This window comes from Furipterus horrens, unplaced genomic scaffold (assembly GCF_987537825.1).
Source record: "Furipterus horrens unplaced genomic scaffold, mFurHor1.1.pri manual_scaffold_11, whole genome shotgun sequence".
Taxonomy (NCBI): Eukaryota; Metazoa; Chordata; class Mammalia; order Chiroptera; family Furipteridae; genus Furipterus; species Furipterus horrens.
Genome location: NW_028327181.1, coordinates 61,671,827 through 61,695,796, shown reverse-complemented (window position 1 = coordinate 61,695,796; position 23,970 = coordinate 61,671,827). Strand labels below are relative to the sequence as shown.

Sequence of the window (23,970 nt, the reverse complement as noted above, 5' to 3'; positions counted from 1 at the left end):
AGTCCTTTTCTCTGAAGTTGTTCAAGATGGGAAGCGCTCAGGGCCAGAAGCGGGCGCAAGCTGCATGCTTGTACGATCCACCCGCTGCAGCAGATAAGCACGTCTCCAAAAAACTACAATCCCCAAGAAGCTTAAGGGATTTATGAGGGGCGGGGTGACGCATGCTTAGTCCCTCTTCCGAGAAAGTTAAACCTAACTACTATTCCCGGCGGGCGCCGCGCTACAGATCACCCAATCAGCTTTATGTAAAAAAGCATCGCGAGTCTTCGGTGAGATTTGGCTCTATAAGCCCGTGGGAACGAGTCTAGGAAACCCTTTCCACGAAGATGGCGCCCAAAGCGAAGAAGGAAGGTGTGTGCTGGGACTGGGGTGGGGAACATAGCTGGCTGGCCCGGGGCGTTCTCTGCAGAGTGAACGAACTGAAAGGACAGTGGCTGAGTTAAGACTTGGGGTGTCAGCTCCGGAGCTGCTCTTCCCGTTTCAGCCAGACTGCGGTGCGGGTGGGCCCAGCCGCATGGGCCGGGCTTCAGTTGAAGGGTGTTGAGGAGGAAAGTCGACAGCCATATAGTCGACTCAGGGGAACTATACGCATCCACAGGCCACACAGCTCCATGTCTCCAGACTTGTAAGGAATCACTGCCCTCAACTTCACGTTTTTCTTTTTCCTTACGTTCGATCATTGCTAGTTTCTTCTACGTCGTATACCTGGAGTTACTCCAAGTGTGCTTCAATATCGTGCATATGATGGAAAAGTTTTAACCTGAGACTTCTGATGTCTTCAAAGGAACCACTGATGCACGTGTAGCCTGGGGCGCCCACTATCGGTCTTCAGGCCAGAAGTGATCGGTTTCTGAAACCCGCATCCTCATTTTTCCTTTTCTCAGCTCCTGCCCCTCCCAAAGCCGAAGCCAAGGCAAAGGCTTTGAAGGCAAAGAAAGCAGTGCTAAAAGGCGTCCACAGCCACAAAAAAAAGAAGATCCGCACGTCACCTACCTTCCGGAGGCCTAAGACACTGCGGCTCCGAAGGCAGCCTAAATATCCTCGCAAGAGTGCTCCGAGGAGAAACAAGTTAGTATTGTCCTGTACCCTTCCTCCTCGCTCCCCTCAACCCCCGCCTGCCGCCCCCCATTGATAGTTTATTTAAAAAGTTAACAGGTAGTAGAGGTGAGCCAGCCATGCTTAGAATTTGGCTTCTCAGAAACATGTGGTACTTAATGTGTTTAATGTGATTGTGAGGAGATTGTTAAAGTCTTACTTAAATTTAAGGACAAGAGGAGACCGTTTTTTACACTATTGGCAGGAATTGTTTAAAACAACCCATAGTGCCAGGGTTAATCGTTAGGTTATTACTTTATATGTTAGGGTCCACTTTCTTAGAAGTATAAAGTAGGGCTTAGGTGTTCTTTAGAATTCCAGGTTCTTTCCGCATAGCACCTGTTGCTGTAGGGGGTAGTTGTTGAAGGTGACAGTGTGGGGTGATCTAGGTTGACACAGATTTATTCATCTGTATTGGGCAGTGAAAGCCTGCAACAGTGTATGGAAACCATTTTTATTCACACTCAAATTTTTACACTCAGGTAGTGGTTAGGGGAAATTGGGAAAAAGGTTAGGGTACTTGAGTATTTTGGTGTCATGCTGCTGCTAATAACTGACCTTAGGAACCACAGATTGAGTAGAGATGTGTTAGGATAGAGTGGGTTGTGTCCCTCTGGAAGGAAACCCTTGGCAGTGCTTTTACCCCATTTGGACCTAGCATTTAGTGTAATGACTTAGAGCTTCAAAATGAGAAGTTCGTGCCCATGTGACTAAACAGTTGCTTCTGATTTTCAGTGAGGAAACTGTTGTAGGTGTGTTAAAGCCACTGTAAGTTTAACCCAAACTAGAAATAAAAAGTTGACCTCAAGAATTGATGGCCCTCAAGCCAGTTTTAAGCAACCAAAGTGGGTAGAAACAGCCTCGTAATGAAGCAGCAACATTCTTTGGAACTGTAGCCTGGGTTTCAAGAAGCCAGTGTCTAGCTATGTGCTCTTCAGTTTTAACTTCTCAACTCTAAAATTTTATCCAGAAGTTTGTCCTTCATAAGTGTTGGGGTCAGATAAAGAATGAAGGGATTTGGGACTCAAGATGATTCTTTTATCACTTAAAGGATGAAAGCACTTCAAGTGAAAGAAAGTGCATGTGGTTCTGCTTCCAGGCTGACGTTCCAGGCCCCTAGGTTTCAGGGTGCAGATGATGACACTTTGGCGACCAAAGTCTGACAAAAATGATTGCTACTCATCGTCTGATGCACCTGGGCTCCAAAAGAGGTCCCATCCTTTCTTTTACTAGGCTCAGGCCAGGTGACCCCATTTTACCTCCCCTAGGCTTGACCACTATGCTATCATCAAGTTCCCCCTGACTACTGAGTCAGCCATGAAGAAGATAGAAGACAACAATACACTCGTGTTCATTGTGGATGTCAAGGCCAACAAGCACCAGATCAAACAGGCTGTGAAGAAGCTCTATGACATTGATGTGGCCAAGGTCAACACCCTGATTAGGTGAGTGGGGCCCCATGGGCTGGGGCCTCAGAAGCCAGGAAACCCGAATGGCATGAAATTCCTTAAAATCCCTTGATGCTGCTTTTGGGGTCAGAGGTTTCAGAGTGCAAGCCTTGAGAAATGAGCAGCCCCTGCTGTAATTATAGTGCTTTGTGTGGAGTATGGACTTTTGATGAATCAACAGCTGTTCTGCCACTAGGACTTGATTAATGGGGTTGGTGCTCATTTTCTTAATTCTTACCTCTAAATAGAGGCAGGCCCTAGAGTAAGAAAATTATGTCAGATTACCTGGATTTAAATGTCCTATGGTGTTTCCTGTAAAAGGGAATTGGCTTTGTTTGTAGCCTAGTGGCTTTCTTACCTTCCTCTGTGCCAGGGAAAAAAATCACTATTTGGAAAGGGATACATGAACAAAGGAACCCCTGATGCCCCAGAAGACTGGGGGGAGGGTATAGGAGCACTGAGGGCAGCAGGGACTAAGGCTGCCTTCTCAACCCTAGGCCTGATGGAGAGAAGAAGGCATATGTTCGACTGGCTCCAGACTATGATGCTTTGGACGTTGCCAACAAAGTAAGCTTCCCTTGCCATGAAACTCCTTAATAGCCACCCCCCTGGCTGCGACCAAAGCCTGTCTTTCATTGATTAGTCTTGACTGACTGACTGCACCCCTCTACTTAATAGGCCCTACCTTGTGCCCACATTATGCTTTTTAACCATGAAATTCCAGCTTAATCTTTGCATTTCAACTTTCAGTAACAAAGCTCCCTTTTGTTTTTCAGATTGGGATCATCTAAACTGAGTCCAGCTGGCTAATTCTAAATATAAAAATTTTATTCTATATGTTTCTTTGTGTTAATTTCTGGTTGGGGGGTGAGGAGTGCCATACTGTGGTATATACACAATAATAGTTTGGGTAAGGCTCCTTGCCCACTTATCATGTTGCAACATTCAGCACTATCATTTCACTATACTTGTTATAATCCTGGCAGTGGGAGCTCAGATAGCAAAGTTTTGTGACCCGGGCTAGGGTTAGTTGTCCTAGGACAGTTAGAATTTGCCTCTGTCATAGGACTGAGCAAATAAGCAAAAAGTTGGAAGAAGATGCTGTTGTATGAAACAAATACCCGGAGTTTTCATTAGCATCCATTTCAGGGCAGTGTGGGTTGGCTGGCTTTCCAGTAGCACCTTGTCCCCACACCCATCTACCGTGTCCAACCGGTCTGTCTGCTTCCCTCACCCCTTGCCCAAGAAAGGACAAGGACTTCAGAGGAGTGCTTTCATTAGTGTTTTCAATAGTGGGTGCAGGCTTGAAAGGTGGAGAGCCTGGATACCCCAGGTTTGGGGCTGAGTCTTATCTCAGTTTATGTGTGAGGCTGTTCTTGGCTGTTTGCTGTACTTGCCACAAGTCCCAGGCTCTGCCTCACTCTGTTAAGAACTTGTCTTTGTGTTGCAGGCTAGGCACACGTTCAGGGCAAAAGTCCGAGCGGAGGAGACGGGAAAAGTAGATGAGGATCATGATGTCCAGCATAAGCAGGATACCCAGCAGAAAGGTGCCTTGGGTTCCCTGACCCACATATTGCAGGAAGAAATGGGTGAGGTAGGCCTGAGGGGCCAGTCGGAAGAGAAAATACATGACCAAGTTGACATACTTGTTGATCCGGTAGAGGAGAAGATGCTGGGCATTGTTGATCTTCATCATCATGCGGATGGTGAGGAAGATGTTGCTGACCTCTACCAGTAGTGTTATAACACCCCCACCTACAAAACTGCTCCGAAAGATGCCTGAAAAGAAGGCACCCATGGCCTAGAGGGCAAAGGTGAGAACAGGTTAGGAAATAGATGCCAAGGCTTCCTTGGAAGTTAGTGGGAGTATCAAGTCTGTCAGATTGGGCCCTGGCTGGTGCGGCTCAGTGAACTGAGCATCAGCCTGTGAACCCAAAGGTGGCCAGTTAGATTCCCAGTCAGGGCACATGCCTGGGGTGGGGGGTGGGGGGTGGCATATGAGAGAGGCAACCAGTGGATGTTTCCCTTCCTCCCGTACCCTCTCTAAAAATTTAAATTTTGTTAAGGCTATGAGATGGAGACTGGAAAGTCTTCCCCTGTTTGCTTGCTTCTGGTATATATAGTTTACAGTACAATGTGATTAAGTTTTGATCCCTATGTAGTTTACAGTGGTGGTACTAGGTGAGGAGGTGATGGATTGCTGGCCTTAAAACAGTGAACCAAGGGCCCAGATTAGCATCTGAGGATAGGAGGATGTAGGACAAAGGGTGTGAATTAAGACAAGTTCAGAAAAACAAGGTGGACACTGAAGTTGCTAGCTCCAGGGCTGTACCACACCCCTGCTCCTCACCATGGCATGATGGACCAGGTATTCCCAAGAAGCTCGAGCCTGATGACTAACCACGATGTCCACAGTGTCGTGGATGAAATAACCTAGCAGAGGGATAGGGGAAGAGGTCATGAAGGGGACTGAACAAGCTTCTCCCTGTTCTTCGACCTACTTAAAGCTTACTGGGTAAGACTTACCTGCTGAGAAGCAAACGAGCAGATAGCCCGAAAGTGACCATGCCTTCTCAATCTCTACCAGCATTTCTGGGGTCTGCCATATACTGAAAGGAAGGGAAGGCAGGCGTTCATCTCTCCATTCCCAAAGACCTTCAACTCCCCCATTACCCTTGCCAGTCCCGGGGGAGTCTGAGCTCGCTCTATTAAATGGGAAGCGAGAAGGGGCTTGGCTGAAACCCAGGGGTTTCCCTTTCCCAGGTCAGATCCCCTTCTCTTGGGGCCTCAGCCGCTCCGGATTGGATAGCCTTCCAGACAGGGAATCATGTGAGACTGCACGGCCTCGGTCCGCCCGTGAGTGATGGGGAGAGTAACGCGGGATTCCCTGGCCACCTTCACTCCCCCGGTCCTTCACTCACCACAGTAGAGCCCAGATCCCTGACACAATGGAATGGGCGAAGGAAACCAGCAGGTTGTGCCAGCGCCAGGTGCGCAGGGGGTCGGCGCGCACGTGCGCGGGCAGGGGCAGACGAGAGAGCGCGCGCCGGAGCGCCCGGAAGGTCAGCGTGGCGCCCAGGAGCAGCAGCAGGGCGGGGTGCAGCAGTGGGGGCATGCTGGCCCTCCCTGCCGTCGGTCTGTCCGCCCTCTAGACGGCCTCCTCGGGCTGTTCGGGAAATGGAGCTCTCTCTCGGGCCAGTCCACTCCCGACGCCTCTCCCGCCGGCCTCCAGCCTCACACAGTTTTTCGCAGAGCCCTGTAGGCCCCTACGCTCCTCCCGTCCCCTCCCAGCGGGCCTCTGCCCCCGCCCCTGGCCGCCTGCGCCCCCGCCCCGCCCCGCCCCGTCCGCCTGCCCCCGCCCCTCCGGCGCCTCTGCTGAACCGAGGGCACTAGTCCCATCTCCCGGGGGGCCTTCCGCGCCCCGCCTCTCTCCCGCAGACTTTAGGGGCTGTCCTGGGGCACCACCGCAGAGGCACCCCTCGCTGGCACTTCCCGACTGCCGACTCGCTCACTTGGCTTCATTATCCCGCGTCCCCACTTTCCGCTGGCCACGGGCTCCCCAGCCCGAGCGGGTATTGCGAGCACTCTCTCCGCCCTCTTTTCTTGACACACCCACGACTTTTAAACCCGGGTCCTGGGGACGGATCGGAGCCCTGCCTCGGTTTTTGATCTTTGCCCAGTCCCTGTTTTTTGACTGGATCACTAAATTTTTCAGGCTAGAGACGGACGTGTTTACCTGCCTCTACAGCGCCCCGCACAGAATCGGTGCTTGGAAATTGTTGATTAACCCACCACCATTCCTCTTCCCAGCCTGCTTTTGGGCTCCTGGGGCCAAGAGGCTGTACCAATCCTCCTTCAGAGAGTCCCAGCTCTCTTCTCCCGGCTCCCTGGAGGCTGGAGCGGGGAAAACCGCCGATTTGCCCAGGCTACTAGGGTGACCCTCACTCTTCAGGACAGTGGCCTGGAGCAATTGCAGCTTGTGGCCACTAGGTGTCAGTCTGTACTCACCATGGCGTAGGAATGATTCCCCTCCCCCTGGCCTCCCCCCGCCCCCACCCCACCCTCATCCCCCGGCCTCCAGAGAAACGAGGTGGTGCTTTTAGGGGAGAGTTAGCCAGCCAGCCATACTCTGGCGAACAGAGGAGCGGCTAAGAGCCGGGTCAGGAGTAGGGGGTGGGAAAAGGGGGCCGATGTAAGGAAAGTTGTAGGTTGTAGTTGGGGGCGAGGGAAAAGGTGCTGCGAGAGGGAGGACAAGCCAGAAACCTCAGGCGCCAGAGACCCAGGGGCCGAGAGGTTTGGGTGTTTACTTTGCTTCCCCTGATGGCTCCAAGGTTACACATTAACCCCTGTGGGGCTTCTGGGTCAACCAAGGCCAGATCGGTTTCTAAGTGAGAGCACGAGTGTCCCAGGTGAGCGGCTTTACCCCTTTGTGCTTGCTCCTGCTCCCCTTTGCTTACCAGGGCAGCTTTGTCTGCCGGCCAACACTGGCCTGAGCCCGCGAGGGGCCCTCCTGGGACCCTTCTAGTGGTCACTCTACAAGGGCAGGCTTGGGCACCCTTTCGAGGGATAGGATAGGAGGAGACGATAAACAGCTCGTTCTTCACCCACTCGTAAACAAGGACGCTAGCCCTTAGCTAATCACCATCTTCTTGCTCCTTAACTGAGCTTTTATTGACTCGTTCATAGCAGGAGGCGTCAGGGAGACACCTAGTCAAGACCCTAAACAATCGAACTAACCTCTGGACAGAAGCCTAGAACCTATAGGCCAAACGGCTGTCTTTTCTCTTCCCTCTGACGCTTTAAAATACTGGTCCGCTTCCCTCCCATCTTCTCTTAAGGAGATTCTCCCTAGTTGAGCGTTGAAGGCAGATTACCTTGCGGCAGCATTGTGTGTGTGCAGCTGGAAGCTGAGAGTGCTGATGAGCGCGTTGTTTACTAGCCGGGACAGCCTGGAAACCGTGTTACATACTCTGTAGGTGAATCAGCTTGCACAGGTCGGGGTTTTGGTAGTCCCTCCCTAGGCAAACACGAAACTAACCAGGCTCCCTGCCCCATAGACCGAGAGCAAGGCTCTGGGTTCAATTTTGGTCGTGTTTAACGTTTGCGTGCCAATGAGAATCTGCTCTTTCCAAGGGTCACTAGTGGGCAAGGGCGGGGGAGCGTGCAGAGAGAGGCCGGTCCTCGCTTCTCACCCTCCCTTGACCTGAGCAGGGCACCTCTCCAGTTTTAGGAAGCTCTGCGAGGGTGAAAGAGGCCATGAGTGTGGGGAAGATATAGTGCAGGCCATTGCGAAGCCCGCCAAGAAATGGCATACCGCGCCTTCCTCCCTTCAGCCCTGGAAAAGCAACCCTGCCGATCCGGTTTACAGGAACGGCGAAAGCTGCAGAGAGAGGTTAGCCTAAACCAACGCGTAATTCCACTTGCGGTTCTCAGCAAAGATCTCGTCGTGTAGGGGGCGTGGCTCTAGAGTGGGCGGGTCCGCGCACGCGCTGCGACAGGGTGTTGGGAGTTCCGGAAATGTGACTGAGAAATGAGATGGACAAGTACGAGCGGATCCGAGTAGTGGGGAGAGGTGCCTTCGGGTGAGCCAGGGCTCTGGGGGAGGAAACTACTCACGGAGAGGGAAAATAAACCCTTACTCGGTTCGCGAAATCGCTGCCCTGTTAGCCCCGCCCCGATGCGTGAGCGCGCACTCTGGGAAGCCCCGCCCAAGCTTCCGGTCCCTGTCCCGGCTTGGAATTCTTTGCGGCTGCTAAAGAGGTCACGCCTCCTGGTAGTCTTTGCGCCCCCGGAGATCTGGTCTTTGGGGATGGACGCATTCATTCAACAAATATTGAGGCTCTCAGTGCTGGGTATACAGTTAAGATCAAAACAGGCGTGATATTTTTTCCCTCAGAACTTACAGACTCTAGGAAAAATATACAATGAACGAAACATTGTTAAAGCAATTAATAAGCTGCGAGAACAGGGTACAACACTAGGTAAGTATTTGGGGTGGTCGAGAAAATTTCTCTGAGAGGTTAAGTTTAAAGACAAGACTTGAGGGATGAGTACCAGTCTGAAAGTGAAGGCAGAGCTTTTCAGGTGGAGGAAGCAGCGGATGTGAAGGTCCTCACATGGGAAGAAATTCAAAGTAGTCAAGGAATTGAGAAAAAGTCTGGTATAGTTGGAATGTAGTGTGCAAGGTAAAGAATGCTATAAAATACGAGGATGGGGGGCCAGATTCTAGCTTTAGGCTCAAGTGAAAGGTGTTAAATTTATTTGCAGTGTAAAGGGTAGAGGTTTAACCAGAGGATGTATTCTTGATATGATTTGTAGTTTTAAAATATTACTCTGGCTGCTGTGTGGAATTTAGATTCGAGGGTGACAAGACTGAATGGGGACCATTTTGAAGGCTAGCGCAGTGTTTTAAGCAAGAAATGATGATTTTTGCCAGGGGTTATAGTAAAGGACACAGGAAAATGGATGGGTTCACAATATTTTGGAGGTAGAAACAGGATCTACAGAGGTGTTAGTGTGAAATTGAGGAAGGATTCTGGCATGATTTTCAGGTATCTGACTTTAATAATGGGAATGGTGGTGTTACTTGATGAGATGGAAGAGACTGAAGAAGGAAAGGTTTGAGGGGGCAGGAATCGAATTTTATTTTGAATTTGTTAAAAATGTGGGATGCGTGTGAGACATTCAGGTAGAGATGTGAAGTAGGTAGTTGGATATGTAAGTCGGGCTCAGAGGAGAGGTCAGAGCTGGAGATACAAAATTGATACTTAGATGATCATCTTTTAGTCCATTCATTCAGCAGATACTGAGCTCCTACTAAGTGCTGGGATACGTACTAGATTATGCACTGGGGATATAGTGGTGAACAAGAAAGAACAAGAATCCTGCTTAAAAAAAAAAAGATTTTATTTATTTCTTTTTAGAGAGACGGGCAGGGAGAGAGAAACAGAGGAAGAGAAACATGGATCTGTTGCCTCTTATACATGCCCCAACCTGGGACAAACCTGCAACTCAGGCATGTGTCCCGGCCGGGAATTGAACTGGTGACCTTTAGCCTTGCAGGAGGATGCCCAACCAACTGAACCACATTGGTCAGGGCAAGAACCCTGCTTTTATGGATACTGACCACAGTCTTGAAAGAAAGTAGTATGGCTTCCATTCACTGAGCATTTTCGATGTCAGGCACTGTGCTAAATGCTTTATGTGCATTTTTTTATTTGATTCCCTCAACAATCCTGTGAGGTCAGTTCTGTTTTCCAGATGATGATGTCACATAATCCAAGACCAGATAATTAGTAAGAGGAGGAGCCAGGATTTGAACCCAGACAGTTAACTTCAGTGTCTGTGGAAATGTAAAGAGATGAAGACTAACTTTGTCTCATTGTGCCTGTAGTGAAACTGAGTCTCAAATAAATTAAATGATTTGCCCAGGGTCTCAGAGTTTGATGTTAGTGCTCCCCATTCCTAAACTCAGTGTTCTGTGCACTTAGATGCCCCTAGTCAGTATCCAGTCACTAGGTCTTCCCAGCCTGCTTTGTGGCTGGAGGCTAAGCTGATACCCACTGCTGTACTGTGTCCTCAGGATTGTGCACCTGTGCCTGCGCAAGGCGGACCAGAAGCTGGTGATCATCAAGCAGATCCCAGTGGAGCAGATGACCAAGGAAGAGCGGCAGGCAGCCCAAAATGAGTGTCAGGTCCTTAAGCTGCTCAACCACCCCAATGTCATTGAGTACTACGAGAACTTCCTGGAGGACAAGGCTCTCATGATTGCCATGGAATATGCACCAGGTGGGCCAGCCTCCTCACACTGGCCTGGCTCCAAGGGCCCCTCACCTCTGGGACAGACAGACACAGATTAGCCACCTTCCCTCCTTGGAATGGGCTTGGCTGAGGGTCAGAGGTATAGAAATCTGACCCCAGTAGTGTGATGCTGGGAGGCCTTTGTCTGGGTGTTTAGTTTCATAAAAGAGAAGTCTCAGACTTAGAAAAGACTGGATCTTGACTAGTCCTTTGCGGCTGCAGGCGGCACCCTGGCTGAGTTCATTCAAAAGCGCTGTAATTCCCTGCTGGAGGAGGAGACCATCATGCACTTCTTTGTGCAGATCCTGCTTGCACTGCATCATGTGCACACCCACCTCATCTTGCACCGGGACCTCAAGACCCAAAACATCCTTCTTGACAAGCATCGCATGGTTGTCAAGATTGGCGACTTCGGCATCTCCAAGATCCTTAGCAGCAAGAGCAAGGCCTACACGGTGCCTGGGCATGGAGGGAACCTCAAGGGTGCTGGAGGTTTTGAGGGCCAAGGCCCACTCTGCAACCCTATCCCCTCCCCTCCACCCCCAGACCTTTGCCCCTTAGGCCCTGGCTGAGTTGTCCTTCAAGAGGAAGCACTTTGGCCTGCTTGGGGGAGAAGCTGTCTCCAAGTGGCCCTGTGGGCAGAGCCCTTGGTCTTCCCACCCTGGGCTGTAACATTAGCTTTCCTCCTGCAGGTGGTGGGCACTCCATGCTACATCTCCCCTGAACTGTGTGAGGGCAAGCCCTACAACCAGAAGAGCGACATCTGGGCCCTGGGCTGCGTCCTGTATGAGCTGGCCAGCCTCAAGAGGGCCTTCGAAGCTGCGGTGAGTAAGCACCCCCAAGGGGACAACCAGGAAATCTCTTATCTCCCTCTCCGTAAAGTTCTAGGCTCCTACTGCTTCTGTCATTCTTGTGGCTGAGTCATGCCTCCCTCATCAGACTGGTGGGTTACACCAGGGCAGGGCTGTGGCTTCCTTCAGGCTATGGATTCCTGAGGGTAGGGCTTGGGTCCCCCCTTCAGACTGAGGGCTCCTGCCCTGGCTGGGTGGCTCAGTTGGTTGGAGCATTGTCATGTACACCAAAAGGTTTCAGGTTTGATCCCTGGTTAAGGTGCATACAGGAGGCAACTAATTCATGTTTCTTTCTCACATCATTGTCTCTCTCTCTCTCTCTCTCTCTCTCTCTAATCAATGAACATAGCCTTGGGTGAGAATTAAACTATGGGCTCCTAAGGGCAGGGCTCCTGCATCAGATTAGGGACCATCCTAAAGGCAAGACTTAGGTTTTCCCAACCACCTGGGGTTTCTGAGAACATAGCTGCAGCTCCCCTATAAGAGGTTCTCAAAAGCAGGGTTTGGGACCCCTGTCATCTTGGGAGTCCCTTCACCAGACTGAAGGCTCCTGAGCACAGGACTGGGACCATCCATCAGATGAGGGGCTGGGGCTAGAGCCACCTAAGTGCCTGGCCTGAGGCTCTGGCCAGCCCCACAACTTGGTGCCTTCACAGAACCTGCCAGCACTGGTGCTGAAGATCATGAGTGGCACCTTTGCACCCATTTCTGATCGGTACAGCCCTGAGCTACGCCAGCTGGTCCTGAGTCTGCTCAGCCTGGAGCCGGCGCAGCGGCCACCGCTCAGCCACATCATGGCACAGCCTCTCTGCATCCGTGCCCTCCTCAACCTCCACACGGACGTGGGCAGTGTCCGCATGCGGAGGCCTGTGCAGGGAGTTGGGGAGGGGACCTGGGCAGTGGGGGTTACCCAGTGGGAGCACGGTGAGACAGGCATAGGGGCCCTCTGGGCAAGTCCTCTATTTCTGTGTGTGGGAATACCAGAGAGGGTTGGTCTGTGTCCTGAGGTCCCCATCTGTCCCACAGGGCAGAGAAGTCCCTGGCCACTGGGCCACCCCTGCCTCCAGGCAGCACAGGGAGCAGGACCACCAGTGCCCGCTGCAGGGGTAAGTCCAGCTGACCTTCCGGGTCCCCTTGGACACCATAACATTCTCAGCAGTTTAATAGGCCTGATGCACTGTCCCTGCAGGTGTCCCCCGGGGATCCGCACGGCCAGCCATTCCGCCACCGCTGTCATCCGTGTACACGTGGGGTGGAGGGCTCAGTGCTCCTCTGCGGCTGCCAATGCTCAACACAGAGGTGGTCCAGGTGGCTGCCGGGCGCACTCAGAAGGCTGGTGTCACACGCTCTGGGCGCCTCATCCTGTGGGAGGTGAGCAGGCTGGGGTGGGCCTAGAGTACGGGGAAGGGGAGAGTATGTCATAAGGAAGTGGGTGCTCAGGCTCTGTGTCCTGTTTCCGACACAGGCCCCGCCCCTAGGTGCCGGAGGGGGCACCCTCCTCCCAGGGGCAGTGGAGCAGCAGCAGCCCCAGTTCATCTCACGTTTCCTGGAGGGCCAGTCAGGTGTGACCATCAAGCATGTGGCCTGCGGGGACCTCTTCACAGCCTGCCTGACTGGTTAGCACATCCAGAGACTACCCTGTGGGGACTGAAGCCACCCCCTAATCCCCTGTAGAGCAACTTCCCTCTTTGCCTGTCATTTACAAACTGCTCGCTTAATAATGTTCCTATCTAGTCATTAAGCACCAGGGCTTTACTTGCACAATCCCCTTTACCCTTCACAACAGGCCTGGCGTGGTACTTGTAGTACCCATTTGACAGATCTGGAAACTAAGGCTCAGAGGCTAAGTCACTTGTCCAAAGTCACACACTTTGGAAAAGAGGTTTCTGTCTTTATCTCTCCCCATTTCATTGTTTCAACCTTAACCTCCAACTAACTTTTTCTTGCTTCTCTGACCCAAGGTTGGGCTGGTCTGTCTGGGAAAACAGCCTAATCTCCCTCCCTTCCCTTTGCTCACTGCCCCCTCCCAAGACCGAGGTATCATCATGACCTTTGGCAGTGGCAGCAATGGGTGCCTAGGCCATGGCAGCCTCAACGACATCAGCCAGGTGGGTGTTGAATGTACCTTGGGGAGGAGGAAGTGGGGGAGATGGCAAGGAGCCTGTCTGAGAGCTGACACCCAGGTTGGGGGCAGGGGAATCTTCAGCAACCACAGGTCCATCTAGCTCCTAGGCTGCACCTGTTCTGGGCAGCATTAGGGGAAGTACAGAAAGACCAGGCTTCCGAGTGGTTGCAGTGGTAGTGGGGGGAGTTAAAGAAACAGCCATCTCGTGAAAATTTGCAGCTTCTGACTTTGTCCCTACAGGAGATGTTGAGTCCAGGCCCCTTGCCCACAGTCTCCTCTCTCTCTCTCACTCTAGCCCACCATTGTGGAGGCCCTGCTCGGCTATGAGATGGTGCAGGTGGCCTGTGGGGCCTCACATGTGCTGGCTCTGTCTACTGAACGGGAGTTATTTGCCTGGGGCCGTGGAGATGGTGGTAAGCTCTCCACCCTGTTCCAGCCTCTAGCTCCAACCCACAGCACCTCCTAGCTATGATTTGTTCCCCTTTGTACCCACCTTCCACTCCGTGACCCATTTTCTCCTCCCTCTTTTCTCTCCAATTCATTTATTCACTCAGCAAACCTTTAGTGCACATGTACTATGTGCCCACCCTGTGCTGAGACCAGGTGAATAAGATATCACTTCCTTCAGTTACTTCTGAGGGAGATTTCACTCATCCAACAGTTTTTTTTTTTTTAAGAGAGAGGGGAAAGGAAGGAGAAAGAGGGAGAGAAACATGTACGAGAGAAACATGGATCGGTTGCCTCTCGCACACCCCCAGTTGGAGGACCTGGCCCTCGGCCCAGGCACGTGCCCTGACTGGGAATCAAACCAGCAACCTTTCAGTCCGCAGGCCAGTCCTCAATCCACTGAGCCACACCAGCCAGGGCCATCCAACAGTTTTCACCATGGCCCTCTATGGGTCAGGCATCAGGCTGGGCATTGAAACTAAAGATGGCTTAGATGTGGCTCCTGTCCTCTTGGAGGACTCTGATGGGGGGGAAGGATGACACATCATCATGACAGAGCACACATGACAGCGTCAGGGCTCCACCCAAGGTCCGGAGGTGTGGGAACTCAAGGAATGGCAAGGGACCCTACCTGGAGGAGTAGTGGTGGCACCTGAACAGGGCCTTAAAGGAGAAGTAGGATTTTGACCAAAGAGGGGCCAAGGATGGGCATTTCAGGCTGAGGGGACAGCTCTCTCATGCTGTTACTGCCTTCCCATGGGTACTCATCCTGGCATCACCAACCCTGAAAGCTGTGACTAGCCTCATCCCGGTTTCTCCTTATAGGCCGGCTGGGACTAGGGACCAGGGAGTCCCACAGCTGCCCCCAGCAGGTGCCCATGCCCCCAGGACAGGAAGCTCAGCGGGTTGTATGTGGCATTGACTCCTCCATGATCCTCACTGTGCCTGGCCGAGTCCTGGCCTGTGGGAGCAACAGGTAAATAGGTGCCTCAGGATGACTAGACTGCCCCCTCACCATCCTCGGCTGCTAATGCTCCATCTGTCACTGCCTACCCTCCACCCGGGATTAGAACTGAGGGCTGAGGGTACTGTTGGTTCAACTCAGAGCGGGATCTGTCCCTTGGTGCATCAACTCCTGCCCAGAGAGGTGGAGGTAGGACAGTCTATACAAATAGTGTCAGTTAGGCTTGGTTTCTGGCTTTGCCCTCAGATTCAACAAGCTGGGCCTGGACCACCTCTCCCTGGGGGAGGAGCCTGGCCCCCACCAGCAAGTGGAGGAGGCTCTGAGCTTCACACCACTAGGTTCTGCACCCCTGGATCAGGAGCCCCTGCTGAGTGTGGACCTGGGCACTGCTCATTCAGCTGCTGTGACTGGTGAGTGGAACCTGGACAAGGAGGCGGGAGGGGGACTGTGCTGAACTCTTCGGGACCTCAGTTGAGATGCCCCTGTCTTCCTTTCCTCTCTTCCCTTCCAGCCTCTGGTGACTGCTATACTTTCGGCAGCAATCAACACGGGCAGTTGGGTACCACTGCTCGCCGGGTCAGCCGGGCACCTTGTCAAGTCCAAGGCCTCCAGGGCACCAAGATAGCAATGGTGGCCTGTGGGGATGCCTTCACTGTAGCCATTGGGGCAGGTGATTAGTGGGCCTAACGGGGGCAGGTTGGGGTATGGACAGGCCCATGGGCAATGGGGGGGTGGGTTATCATGCTCAGGGCTGTTGAACTCAGCAACCTTACACTGGGACCAGTACAGCAATCTGGGAGGACAGCTGCTCACTAAGCTGAGTCCTGTTTCCCTCTTTGGGATTTTCTTTAGCAGAAGGTGAAGTATACTCTTGGGGCAAAGGAGCTCGAGGTCGACTGGGAAGGAAGGATGAGGATGCTGGACTCCCTCGTCCAGTGCAGCTGGATGAGACACACCCCTACACAGTGACTTCTGTGTCCTGTTGCCATGGAAACACTCTTCTGGCTGTTCGCCGTGAGTTATAACTTCCCACCTCACCCACACGGGGTTAACCCAGCTGACTCCTGCCCACACCCCCATCCCCAGTGGTCACAGCCCAAATCACTAAAAGCATCTTTCCTCCCTAAATGAATGAAAGCAGAAGCTGTGGGGTAAAACTGAGTTTCCTGCCTGGGGTGGGCAATGGTGGGTACTTTGGGGCCTCATTGAAGGGCTCCCTTCACTGCTCCCAGGACCCAAATGCATTTTTCTCCTCCTGCCCCCAGTCCTGTCTAGTTTAAACCTCTATTTCTGGTCTGTCAGAGTCCAGGGCCCAGTGTGGAAGTGGGAGCAGAGGTGGGTGATGCTTATAGAGGCACTGCCCTCTGGGAGGCTGCAGAGGTTTCTCTTTTGTGCTCTCTAGCTGTCACAGATGAGCCAGTTCCCCCGTGAGGCAGCTGGATACACCTCTGCACCAGCCTGCTATTATTGCTTCTCCACTGTTCTTGAAAAGCACAGGAGCCTGAGGCATGACTGTCCCCATCCATGTCCCCTGGATTGTGTCCAATGGGGTATAAGAACTAGTGAAGCTTCTGAGCTGCTTTTGGCCCTGGATATGTAAAACTCAACCCACTGTATTCCCCTAACACCTCTGTTTTTCCTCCCCACCTCTTCTTAAGTCATTGCCCCCAGGGTCCAGCTTGCCTAAAGTTGGAAGCCAGACCTAAGCTTTGGAAACAGGGTGGTCTTCAGAGCCTTGGCAGAAAAAGCTGGAGATGGATGTGGCTCTACCCAGACCCTGCCCCTTCTCCCAGCCCGGTTCAAAAACGTGTCCCTGGTGCCCACTGGGACTGCAGCTTAGTGCTTTGGAGCAGGGCAAGCTAGGACTTGTGTGGACTGGCCATCCCAGTGGCCTGGCCTGTGTATTGCCTGGGTCAGGGAGGTCTAGGGGAGCTTTTGCCACCTGGCATCCTTGCTGAAGTTTGCCCCTCACCCTTTGCCATTTCTCCAAAACAGTTTGGGGGAAAGGGTAACTGGCTGGAGCAGACCAGTTTCCAGATGCCTGGGAAGTAGTGCCAATAAAAACATCAGCTGCCTGCCTGGAGTGTGGTCTCTTCAGGAGTGGGGAGTGGCTGCCCAACACCCCAGAGTTGGGCTGAGCCCCGATCTCAACTGCAGGGCCATGGTCGAGGGAAGAATGTGGGCGCAGCCTAAGGCTGGGGCCGAGTTTCCTCTGGCCCAGTGCCCAGCCCTGCCTCCCCTCCCCAGCTGAGCTCCCAAGATCTGGTTGCCAGGCGTCGGCTGCCTAGCACCTGGAAGCTGGAGTCCCGGGCTCCTGGGCGACACGTGGCCCCCAGAGCGAGAGCGGACTGTACACTCGAGAGAAGTGAACCTTTGTAGTGCGGCCCACCCCGTCCCCTGGGGCCCTCTGCCCCATCCAGAGTCGCCCCCACCCCCCGCCTCTCCCCCCCTCCTTCACAGCTCCGGGGAGAAGCGGAGCCACAATCTCCCTTCCCAAGGGGAAAGAAGAGCCCCTACTTAGGGGAGGGGGCAAGTCCGGCCAAGTGCCGACTTCCAAGCCGTGAGTTCCCGGGGTGGGAGAGAAGCGTGGCTGAAACGGGCACTAGGACCTGGCGGGAGTGGCCCCGCCCCCTCTTCCGGCCGGAGGGTGGGCTGAGCGGAGGCTACCGCCAACATTCGGTGCCGCCCGGAGCCGGGAGTGCGGCCCGAGCGAGGCGCGGGCTGTGGGGCCGCCGCGTGTCCGGCCCCGCTCGCCCGTGCCCGCCCGCCCGCCATGCCCGGCTTCGACTACAAATTCCTGGAGAAACCCAAGCGGCGGCTGCTGTGCCCGCTGTGCGGGAAGCCCATGCGCGAACCTGTGCAGGTTTCTACCTGCGGCCACCGCTTCTGTGACACCTGCCTACAGGAGTTCCTCAGGTGCGGGCTGAGGGTAGCGGGGGTGACGGGTGCGGGGGAGGACACCGCATGGGGAGGGGCCGCGGCTGGAGGCACACCGGGCCTTTGTCTGTACCTTGTCCCAGTGACCTCAGGGGCTCCCACCGTGACATCACGGGGCGGCGATGACGTCAGGCCCCGAAGGAGAATCCCAAGCACTACTAATCCGTAGGGTTCCGGGTGCCATCGGCCCCGCGCCTGGTCTGAAGAATTCAGTGCCTTTCTGCGGAGTGGAGGTGGGAAAGGACGCCCTTCCTGATCTGTGGCCGGCCCTTCCCCCTCACCTGGGAGCCACGGAGGCCTCATCCTTGAACTTTGAATCCTTCTGGGGAGAGGAGGACAAAACGCTCCCTCCTGCGCTGCACCTTAAATCTCTGGGGTTTTCACCCATCTAACTAATCTCTTGATTCTTCGAACATTACAAGAGCGGCAGCTATTGTTCTCCCATTTCACAGAGATTCAAAGAAAGGCTACGACTTGCCCGTTTTCAGTTTCTTAAAAAGGCTTATCTGGGATTTAAGTCCGGCCAGCCGATGGTCACACAATAGAGGGAGGACCGTGATGCTTGTCTCCCTTGAAGAGGAACCTTTTGGGTGTCCCTCCGGACCCCCTGGGGTTCTTGAGTACCTGGGATGGCCTATAGATCTTAGGGGGGGTTCGCACCCTGGTGTGACTCAGGTCCCCACTCTGGCTCTTGGCATCCGTTGGGTTCTGGGCGTCCTGTGGTCTTGAATCTCCTGCTCACGCTGGTAGCTGCTGAGGCCGGGTGTGGGGAGGTCGTGTCCCAAGAACACCAGGGAAGGCTGGCTCAGCCACTGCCATGTGTCAGGACGCTGTTTGCTGAAGGGTGTGGGGCAAGGGGCGCATCTCTGGGGCTCTTGTCTTTAGTGCACCCTCCCTCCCTCCCTCCCTCCTTCCCTCTGGCTGTCCTCTGCAGCTCCTAGGCAGGCGGAAATCTCAGCAGGCCCTTTGTTTTCTGTTCCCCGAAGCCTGGCCGGCTCCTGCCCTCACATAAGCTCCTGCACAAGCTGCTGTGCTGCCCCCTCCTCCTTTTCCCTCCCTCTCCTCCTTTCCTTCCCCCCCTCCCCCTCCAGTGTACACACATACTCCCCGACCAACACACAGTCCCATTGTCTTCTCCAGTGCCCTTCCCCAACCCTCTGGTTTCCAGATGAGGCCAGCTGAGCACTCCCCAACTTAGCTGACCCACCCCCACTGCCTCAGGAAAGGATCCAGGAGGGGGCTGCCAGGCCCTCTTCCCTCCACCTCCTCTGCCCCTCGTCTGCTGCTTCTGCCCCTCCTCCCGGAAATCCCCTTTTCCTCTCCCACAGACCCCTCCCCCCATCCTGTCTTCTCCCCTGGGCCTGGGCCTCCACTGCACAGCCCAGAGCAGTCTCTGCCCCTGCCTCCCCCGTTCCCCTAGTGCCTGAATTTTGCTGCTGAGGCCTCTGGAGGGAGGAGGGAAGAAGTGGTTGGACGGGCTCTGCCCCTCACCACCACACGATACTATATAAGCAAGGGTGGCCATAGTACCGGCAGAAACTTGGTCCTGGCGGGGCCCCCAGCTGCCCAAGCTAATCTGCCCGAAGCCTGGGGACTTCCCTCAGTCCCCTCCCTTTCTTCAAAACCAGTAGTCAGCACATTCCTGAAGCAACCAAGCAGACCCCCCTCCACCACAGCCTACCCCTTTTAACCCACTCCTGCCAGGTTGGTCCAGGAAGGCTGGTTGCTGAGTGTGTGGGCACACCTCATCAGTGCCTGGGCATGTATTGTTCTTTGCATTGTTCGAATAGCCGATGGTAGTAGTGCGGTCCGGGAGAGGAGGTAGGTGCTAGAAATCCTTTGGGCATCAGGGGTATGAACTGCCCAGGTCCTGCAAAGTACCATTACTGACAGGGCGCCCATGTGGCCTCTGCTTCTGTGATTCCTGCCTGCCTCCTCCATTATTGACTCAGAAATGCCATGCCTTAGGGCCTTCAGTCCTGCTGGGCGAGCCCTTGCTCTTCCTAGGCCATGGCAGGCACGTGTGACTGGTCCTGGCTAGGGTCAGCAAGGCCATGTTGGCAGAAAGAGGCATCCCAGCAGGTTCCTTGAGTGCTGACAACCTGGTGGGGATGGGCGGGGGAAAGGGAGGGCAGTGGGCAGGGTCAACAGGCTTCAGATGGCATGCTGTGCTGGCCTGGACAGTTGGTCTTCCCCAGCTTCTACTGTGTGCTGTGCAGTGTAGCAGAACCTATCTGAGCTGTGGAATCAGACAGACAGACCCAGGTGCTGCTTCAGCTGTAGCCTCAGTTCTTTCACCTGCAAAATAGGGATATTCAGCCCCTTCTCAGAGACAGATGGTGAGGACTGGATGTAAACACTGCCTTGCAGTTAGCCTTTCCTCCTCTTTGCTTTAGGAGACACACCCTCATAAGAAGGAGGAAAGGGATGGGGTAAGGTGGCCCCAAGCTGACCTTTGCCCAGGGTTCTTGGCTGGGCACCCTCATAGGGATTGGGAAGCCCTGGCACTTAATCTCAGCCTATCTCTGTTCACCCTGCCCACTCCCCATCAGCGTTTCACCCAGCCAATGAAAACCAACCTGGGGGGAGGGGATGGCTGGGCAGCCTGTTTTTTTCCCAGTCCAGTTGCCACCCTGGGGGGAGGGGTGCCAGCTGCCACCTGTTGGCAAAATGCTGTCTGAGGCAGCTGTCTCTGCCTCCACTGGGCCAAGAACTCCCCTCCCCAGGACAAGAGCTGGGATCATCTGGGGTCCTGGGGAAGCTGGTACCCTCAGGACTCTGCTTGCCCTCTCAGGTGGGGCTGCCTAGGAACCGGTCTGGTGAGGGAAGGAGGCTGCCCCAGTTGAGGGGGCGGGGCCTGAAGTTATGCCTCCCTTCCCATAGTGTGGAGTCTTGACCCTGTCCCCTCCCCTTTCACAGTGAAGGAGTCTTCAAATGCCCTGAGGACCAGCTTCCTCTGGACTATGCCAAGGTGAGTCCACAGTGCCAGGCAGAGGCCCAGGAACAAGCTCTTGCCCTTGGTGGAGGGTGGGACTACTGGCAGCCAGTAGGCTCAGGGCCAATGTCAACTTAGTGTTTCCGAATCATGCACCCCCCCAAAGGTGACCTGTTCCCGCCCATCAGGCCAGTTTGCAAATGAGGCCGGTACTTGCGCTGGAGGGCAGGCACTATGCCCAGCCTGTAGGGGTGCACAGAGGTGCTCTGTGCCCACAGGAAGTACTCTACTCCCCTCCCCTCCAGGTGGCAGGCCAGACCTGTGGCTGAGGGCCAGGACCCCTCTACCAGAGGGAAGGAAGCAGAAGGTTTGGGGGCTGCCTGAGACTAAGCAGGCTGATTGGCTGCCAATCCAAAGGGAAAATCATATGTGGGCATGTTGCGGACCCCAAGATCCAGCAATGGAGCAGATACTGCCTGCTGTGCCCTTTATCCTTGGGCACAGAGGGAATGTAGCCCAGGAGAGGCTGTTATTGGCTCTAAGGTAGAGCTAGCCTCTCTGGTGGTAGAGGAGGCAGGAAGTTAGGACTGTAGCAGGCTCTGACCTGGACAAGTTTCCCCCATCCCTGTCCCCAGATCTACCCAGACCCAGAGCTGGAGGTACAGGTATTGAGCCTACCTATCCGCTGCATCCACAGTGAGGAGGGCTGCCGCTGGAGTGGGCCACTTCGTCATCTACAGGTGAGGCTCTGATGGTGGTGGGGACTACCATTCCTTCAGCAGGCACTAACTACTGCCTTTCCCACCAGGGTCACCTGAATACCTGCAGCTTCAATGTAGTCCCCTGCCCCAATCGCTGCCCCACCAAGCTGAGCCGCCGAGACCTGCCTGCACACTTGCAGCACGACTGCCCCAAGAGGCGCCTCAAGTGCGAGTTTTGTGGCTGTGACTTCAGTGGGGAGGCCTTTGAGGTGGGTGGGGCCTAACTGAGGGTAGAGGAAGAGTGGGGCACCTGGTGGCCCAGGGACCCCTTACCTCAGCCCCTCTGGCATTTCCACAGAGCCATGAGGGTGTGTGCCCCCAGGAGAGTGTGTACTGTGAGAACAAGTGTGGAGCCCGCATGATGCGACGGCTGCTGGCCCAGCATGCCAGCTCTGAGTGTCCCAAGCGCACCCAGCCTTGCACCTACTGCACCAAGGAGTTTGTCTTTGACACCATCCAGGTGAGGCCCTTAACTGAACTGGGCTGTGGGGTAGGTAGCAGGGAGTTCAGCTACTACTGACCATTGTCTCTGTGGCCCTAGAGCCACCAGTACCAGTGCCCAAGGTTGCCTGTGCCCTGCCCCAACCAGTGTGGTGTAGGAACCGTGGCTCGGGAGGATCTGCCAGGCCATCTGAAGGACAGCTGTAGCACTGCCCTGGTGCTATGTCCATTCAAAGACTCCGGCTGCAAGCACAGGGTGAGATGCCCCTCCTTCCTGTCAGCCCCCTTCTTGGTTCTTGAGGCCTCAGACATAGACTCAGGGACCCGAGCTCTTGGTGGTTCTTGCTCTGCTGCTCAGAACTTTCCCCCTGCTGGCCAGCTTCAGCTTCCTCATTCAGAGCTGGATACCTGCCACCTTATACCCACTCCTCCCCTCTCCCCTGGGCCTGCCCCTACTTATAACCCTCCTTTCCCCCATGGCCTGGGGCTTTGCCAACAGTGCCCTAAGCTGGCCATGGCACGGCATGTGGAGGAGAGTGTGAAGCCCCATTTGGCCATGATGTGCGCCCTCGTGAGCCGGCAGCGGCAGGAGCTGCAGGAGCTGCGGCGAGAGCTGGAGGAGCTGTCCGTGGGCAGTGATGGTGTGCTCATCTGGAAGATTGGCAGTTATGGGCGACGGCTGCAGGAAGCCAAAGCCAAGCCCAACCTTGAGTGCTTCAGCCCGGCCTTCTACACACATAAGTATGGCTACAAGCTGCAGGTGTCTGCCTTCCTCAATGGCAATGGCAGTGGTGAGGGCACACATCTCTCGCTCTACATTCGTGTGCTGCCAGGTGCCTTTGACAATCTCCTTGAGTGGCCCTTTGCCCGCCGGGTCACCTTCTCCTTGCTGGATCAGAGTGACCCTGGGCTGGCTAAGCCACAGCATGTCACTGAGACCTTTCACCCTGACCCAAACTGGAAGAATTTCCAAAAACCAGGCACTTGGCGGGGCTCCCTGGATGAGAGTTCTTTGGGCTTTGGTTACCCCAAGTTCATCTCCCACCAGGATATCCGCAAGCGAAACTATGTGCGGGATGATGCGGTCTTCATCCGTGCCTCGGTTGAATTACCCCGAAAGATCCTCAGCTGAGCACAGACAGGGCTCCAGGAGAAAGGGGGGTGAAACATGACCTTTGTTAGGCACTGGCTGAGCCTGGAGAAGGGGGCAGGATCCCCTTTCAGCTGCTTCTGCAGCCTAGGTTCTGTTATCCTATTTTCCCGCCCCCCTTCCTTAACATCCTCAGGTGCCTCCTATTGGTGCTTCAGCCCTGGCCCCTGTGGTGGGTGAGCAGGTCTTGAGGTCGTCAAGGGCTTGGAAACAAGTGACCCTAGGGCCTGTCTCCTCTACTGGGCAGGGCAGACATGCCTTGGTGTCAGCCACAGTACCTGGACTGAGGTGCCTGCTGGTGCTATGTCCCCAAGAGCCATAGTGGGGAAGGGGGTGTTGGGTAGTTACACAATCTGTCCTGAGATCTGATTTCTCTTCCCCTTTCCCCAGCTGTACTCTCTCTGGCTATTTATTTACTTAGTGCCAGGAGGGCATAGCAGGGGAGTCCTGATTTTTAATAAATCCTGAATTGTATTTATTAATTTGGTTCCAGTCTGACTCATCCGGGTGGGTTAGGGCCCTGGGAGGCTGGGTCCAACGGTGAAAGGACCAGTTCCTCTGGCGCCAGGATCCAGCTGCCCTGCTGGGTCGCCCTCTGGTGGACGACAGGGGAAGTGCACCAGGCTTTATGTGGGAGATGCCTGCGGCTGCCCTCTGATGGTTAGATAGGGGAGGTGCCGGTTCTGAACATCATAAAGCTGGAATCCCAGATACAACAGCCCATCAAAGACGAGCGCCTCTGCCCTAGGCAAGTCTTTCTTGGTCTAGTGATAATAGCTACCATTTATTTAGTACTTTCATGTGGCAGACCCTGCTAAGTGCTTTACACGCGTTATTTCCTTTAATGCAACAGTCAAGTTAAATAGCTTTTATCACCATAATAGAACCTATTTTAGGCTGTAGTGAAGATTTTAGAGACAAAACATGTTCCTAGCCCCAAAAAGTGCTCGATGAATGTTAACCTAATTCCAAAGCCCAGCCCACATCCAGAGACTGAGATGAGCAGAGGGACCTTC

The 23,970-nt window shown here is 54.3% G+C and overlaps 4 protein-coding genes, 1 long non-coding RNA gene and 2 other non-coding genes across 12 annotated transcripts; 5 read left to right on the top strand and 2 right to left on the bottom strand.

Moving 5' to 3' along the window:
- Nucleotides 1–267: 267 nt before the first annotated feature.
- Nucleotides 268–3,399, top strand: RPL23A (ribosomal protein L23a). The gene is made up of 5 exons (XM_090292899.1): nucleotides 268–351; nucleotides 885–1,068; nucleotides 2,364–2,540; nucleotides 3,041–3,110; nucleotides 3,320–3,399. The coding sequence occupies exons 1-5, from the start codon at nucleotides 327–329 to the stop codon at nucleotides 3,332–3,334; spliced, it is 471 nt and encodes a 156-aa protein (XP_090149025.1). The 5' UTR covers nucleotides 268–326; the 3' UTR covers nucleotides 3,335–3,399.
- On the top strand, nucleotides 736–799 carry LOC149997960 (small nucleolar RNA SNORD42). Its single transcript, XR_016507309.1, has one exon. It is a non-coding gene; the product is annotated as a small nucleolar RNA SNORD42 (small nucleolar RNA).
- Nucleotides 2,223–2,291, top strand: LOC149997959 (small nucleolar RNA Z17). The gene has a single exon (XR_016507313.1). It is a non-coding gene; the product is annotated as a small nucleolar RNA Z17 (small nucleolar RNA).
- On the bottom strand, nucleotides 3,351–6,478 carry TLCD1 (TLC domain containing 1). Its single transcript, XM_090292898.1, has 5 exons — nucleotides 6,056–6,478; nucleotides 5,465–5,709; nucleotides 5,070–5,152; nucleotides 4,894–4,976; nucleotides 3,351–4,344 (listed from the first exon to the last, which is right to left on the bottom strand). Exons 2-5 carry the CDS (start codon nucleotides 5,656–5,658, stop codon nucleotides 3,961–3,963), a joined length of 744 nt encoding a protein of 247 aa, XP_090149024.1. The 5' UTR covers nucleotides 5,659–5,709; nucleotides 6,056–6,478; the 3' UTR covers nucleotides 3,351–3,960.
- Nucleotides 6,479–6,783: 305 nt separating this feature from the next.
- On the top strand, nucleotides 6,784–16,805 carry NEK8 (NIMA related kinase 8). 5 transcript variants are annotated; one of them, XM_090291677.1, is made up of 15 exons: nucleotides 6,784–6,952; nucleotides 10,126–10,331; nucleotides 10,566–10,798; nucleotides 11,036–11,167; nucleotides 11,851–12,059; nucleotides 12,221–12,300; nucleotides 12,384–12,565; nucleotides 12,660–12,810; nucleotides 13,226–13,302; nucleotides 13,615–13,732; nucleotides 14,592–14,742; nucleotides 14,977–15,140; nucleotides 15,242–15,400; nucleotides 15,583–15,744; nucleotides 16,133–16,805. In XM_090291677.1, the coding sequence occupies exons 2-15, from the start codon at nucleotides 10,196–10,198 to the stop codon at nucleotides 16,159–16,161; spliced, it is 1,983 nt and encodes a 660-aa protein (XP_090147803.1). In that variant the 5' UTR covers nucleotides 6,784–6,952; nucleotides 10,126–10,195; the 3' UTR covers nucleotides 16,162–16,805. The 5 variants fall into 5 exon arrangements, with proteins under 5 accessions (XP_090147803.1, XP_090147801.1, XP_090147800.1 ...); XM_090291675.1 differs by lacking the exon at nucleotides 6,784–6,952 and adding an exon at nucleotides 8,039–8,125; XM_090291674.1 differs by lacking the exon at nucleotides 6,784–6,952 and adding an exon at nucleotides 8,061–8,125 and having other exon boundaries at nucleotides 15,586–15,744.
- Nucleotides 9,434–17,950, bottom strand: LOC149997955 (uncharacterized). Its single transcript, XR_016514093.1, has 2 exons — nucleotides 17,741–17,950; nucleotides 9,434–12,585 (listed from the first exon to the last, which is right to left on the bottom strand). It is a non-coding gene; the product is annotated as an uncharacterized LOC149997955 (long non-coding RNA).
- Nucleotides 17,388–23,436, top strand: TRAF4 (TNF receptor associated factor 4). 2 transcript variants are annotated; one of them, XM_090291682.1, is made up of 7 exons: nucleotides 17,388–17,646; nucleotides 20,587–20,638; nucleotides 21,238–21,342; nucleotides 21,411–21,572; nucleotides 21,662–21,823; nucleotides 21,905–22,060; nucleotides 22,304–23,436. In XM_090291682.1, the coding sequence occupies exons 1-7, from the start codon at nucleotides 17,504–17,506 to the stop codon at nucleotides 22,934–22,936; spliced, it is 1,413 nt and encodes a 470-aa protein (XP_090147808.1). In that variant the 5' UTR covers nucleotides 17,388–17,503; the 3' UTR covers nucleotides 22,937–23,436. The 2 variants fall into 2 exon arrangements, with proteins under 2 accessions (XP_090147808.1, XP_090147807.1); XM_090291681.1 differs by having other exon boundaries at nucleotides 17,441–17,646; nucleotides 21,953–22,060.
- The last annotated feature ends 534 nt before the right edge of the window (nucleotides 23,437–23,970 follow it).

Coding starts and splice junctions, on each gene's coding strand:
- TRAF4 (XM_090291682.1), top strand. CDS start 17,504: ATGCCCGGCTTCGACTACAAATTCCTGGAGAAACCCAAGCGGCGGCTG. Junction 20,639..21,237: donor TTCCTCTGGACTATGCCAAG/GTGAGTCCACAG, acceptor CCCTGTCCCCAG/ATCTACCCAGACCCAGAGCT. Junction 22,061..22,303: donor ACTCCGGCTGCAAGCACAGG/GTGAGATGCCCC, acceptor CTTTGCCAACAG/TGCCCTAAGCTGGCCATGGC.
- TLCD1 (XM_090292898.1), bottom strand. CDS start 5,658: ATGCCCCCACTGCTGCACCCCGCCCTGCTGCTGCTCCTGGGCGCCACG. Junction 5,153..5,464: donor GGGATCTGGGCTCTACTGTG/GTGAGTGAAGGA, acceptor CCTTCCTTTCAG/TATATGGCAGACCCCAGAAA. Junction 4,977..5,069: donor GCTCGTTTGCTTCTCAGCAG/GTAAGTCTTACC, acceptor TCCCTCTGCTAG/GTTATTTCATCCACGACACT.
- RPL23A (XM_090292899.1), top strand. CDS start 327: ATGGCGCCCAAAGCGAAGAAGGAAG. Junction 352..884: donor GCCCAAAGCGAAGAAGGAAG/GTGTGTGCTGGG, acceptor TCCTTTTCTCAG/CTCCTGCCCCTCCCAAAGCC. Junction 1,069..2,363: donor AGTGCTCCGAGGAGAAACAA/GTTAGTATTGTC, acceptor TACCTCCCCTAG/GCTTGACCACTATGCTATCA.
- NEK8 (XM_090291675.1), top strand. CDS start 8,079: ATGGACAAGTACGAGCGGATCCGAGTAGTGGGGAGAGGTGCCTTCGG. Junction 10,799..11,035: donor GCAAGAGCAAGGCCTACACG/GTGCCTGGGCAT, acceptor TTCCTCCTGCAG/GTGGTGGGCACTCCATGCTA. Junction 15,745..16,132: donor CACTCTTCTGGCTGTTCGCC/GTGAGTTATAAC, acceptor TGTGCTCTCTAG/CTGTCACAGATGAGCCAGTT.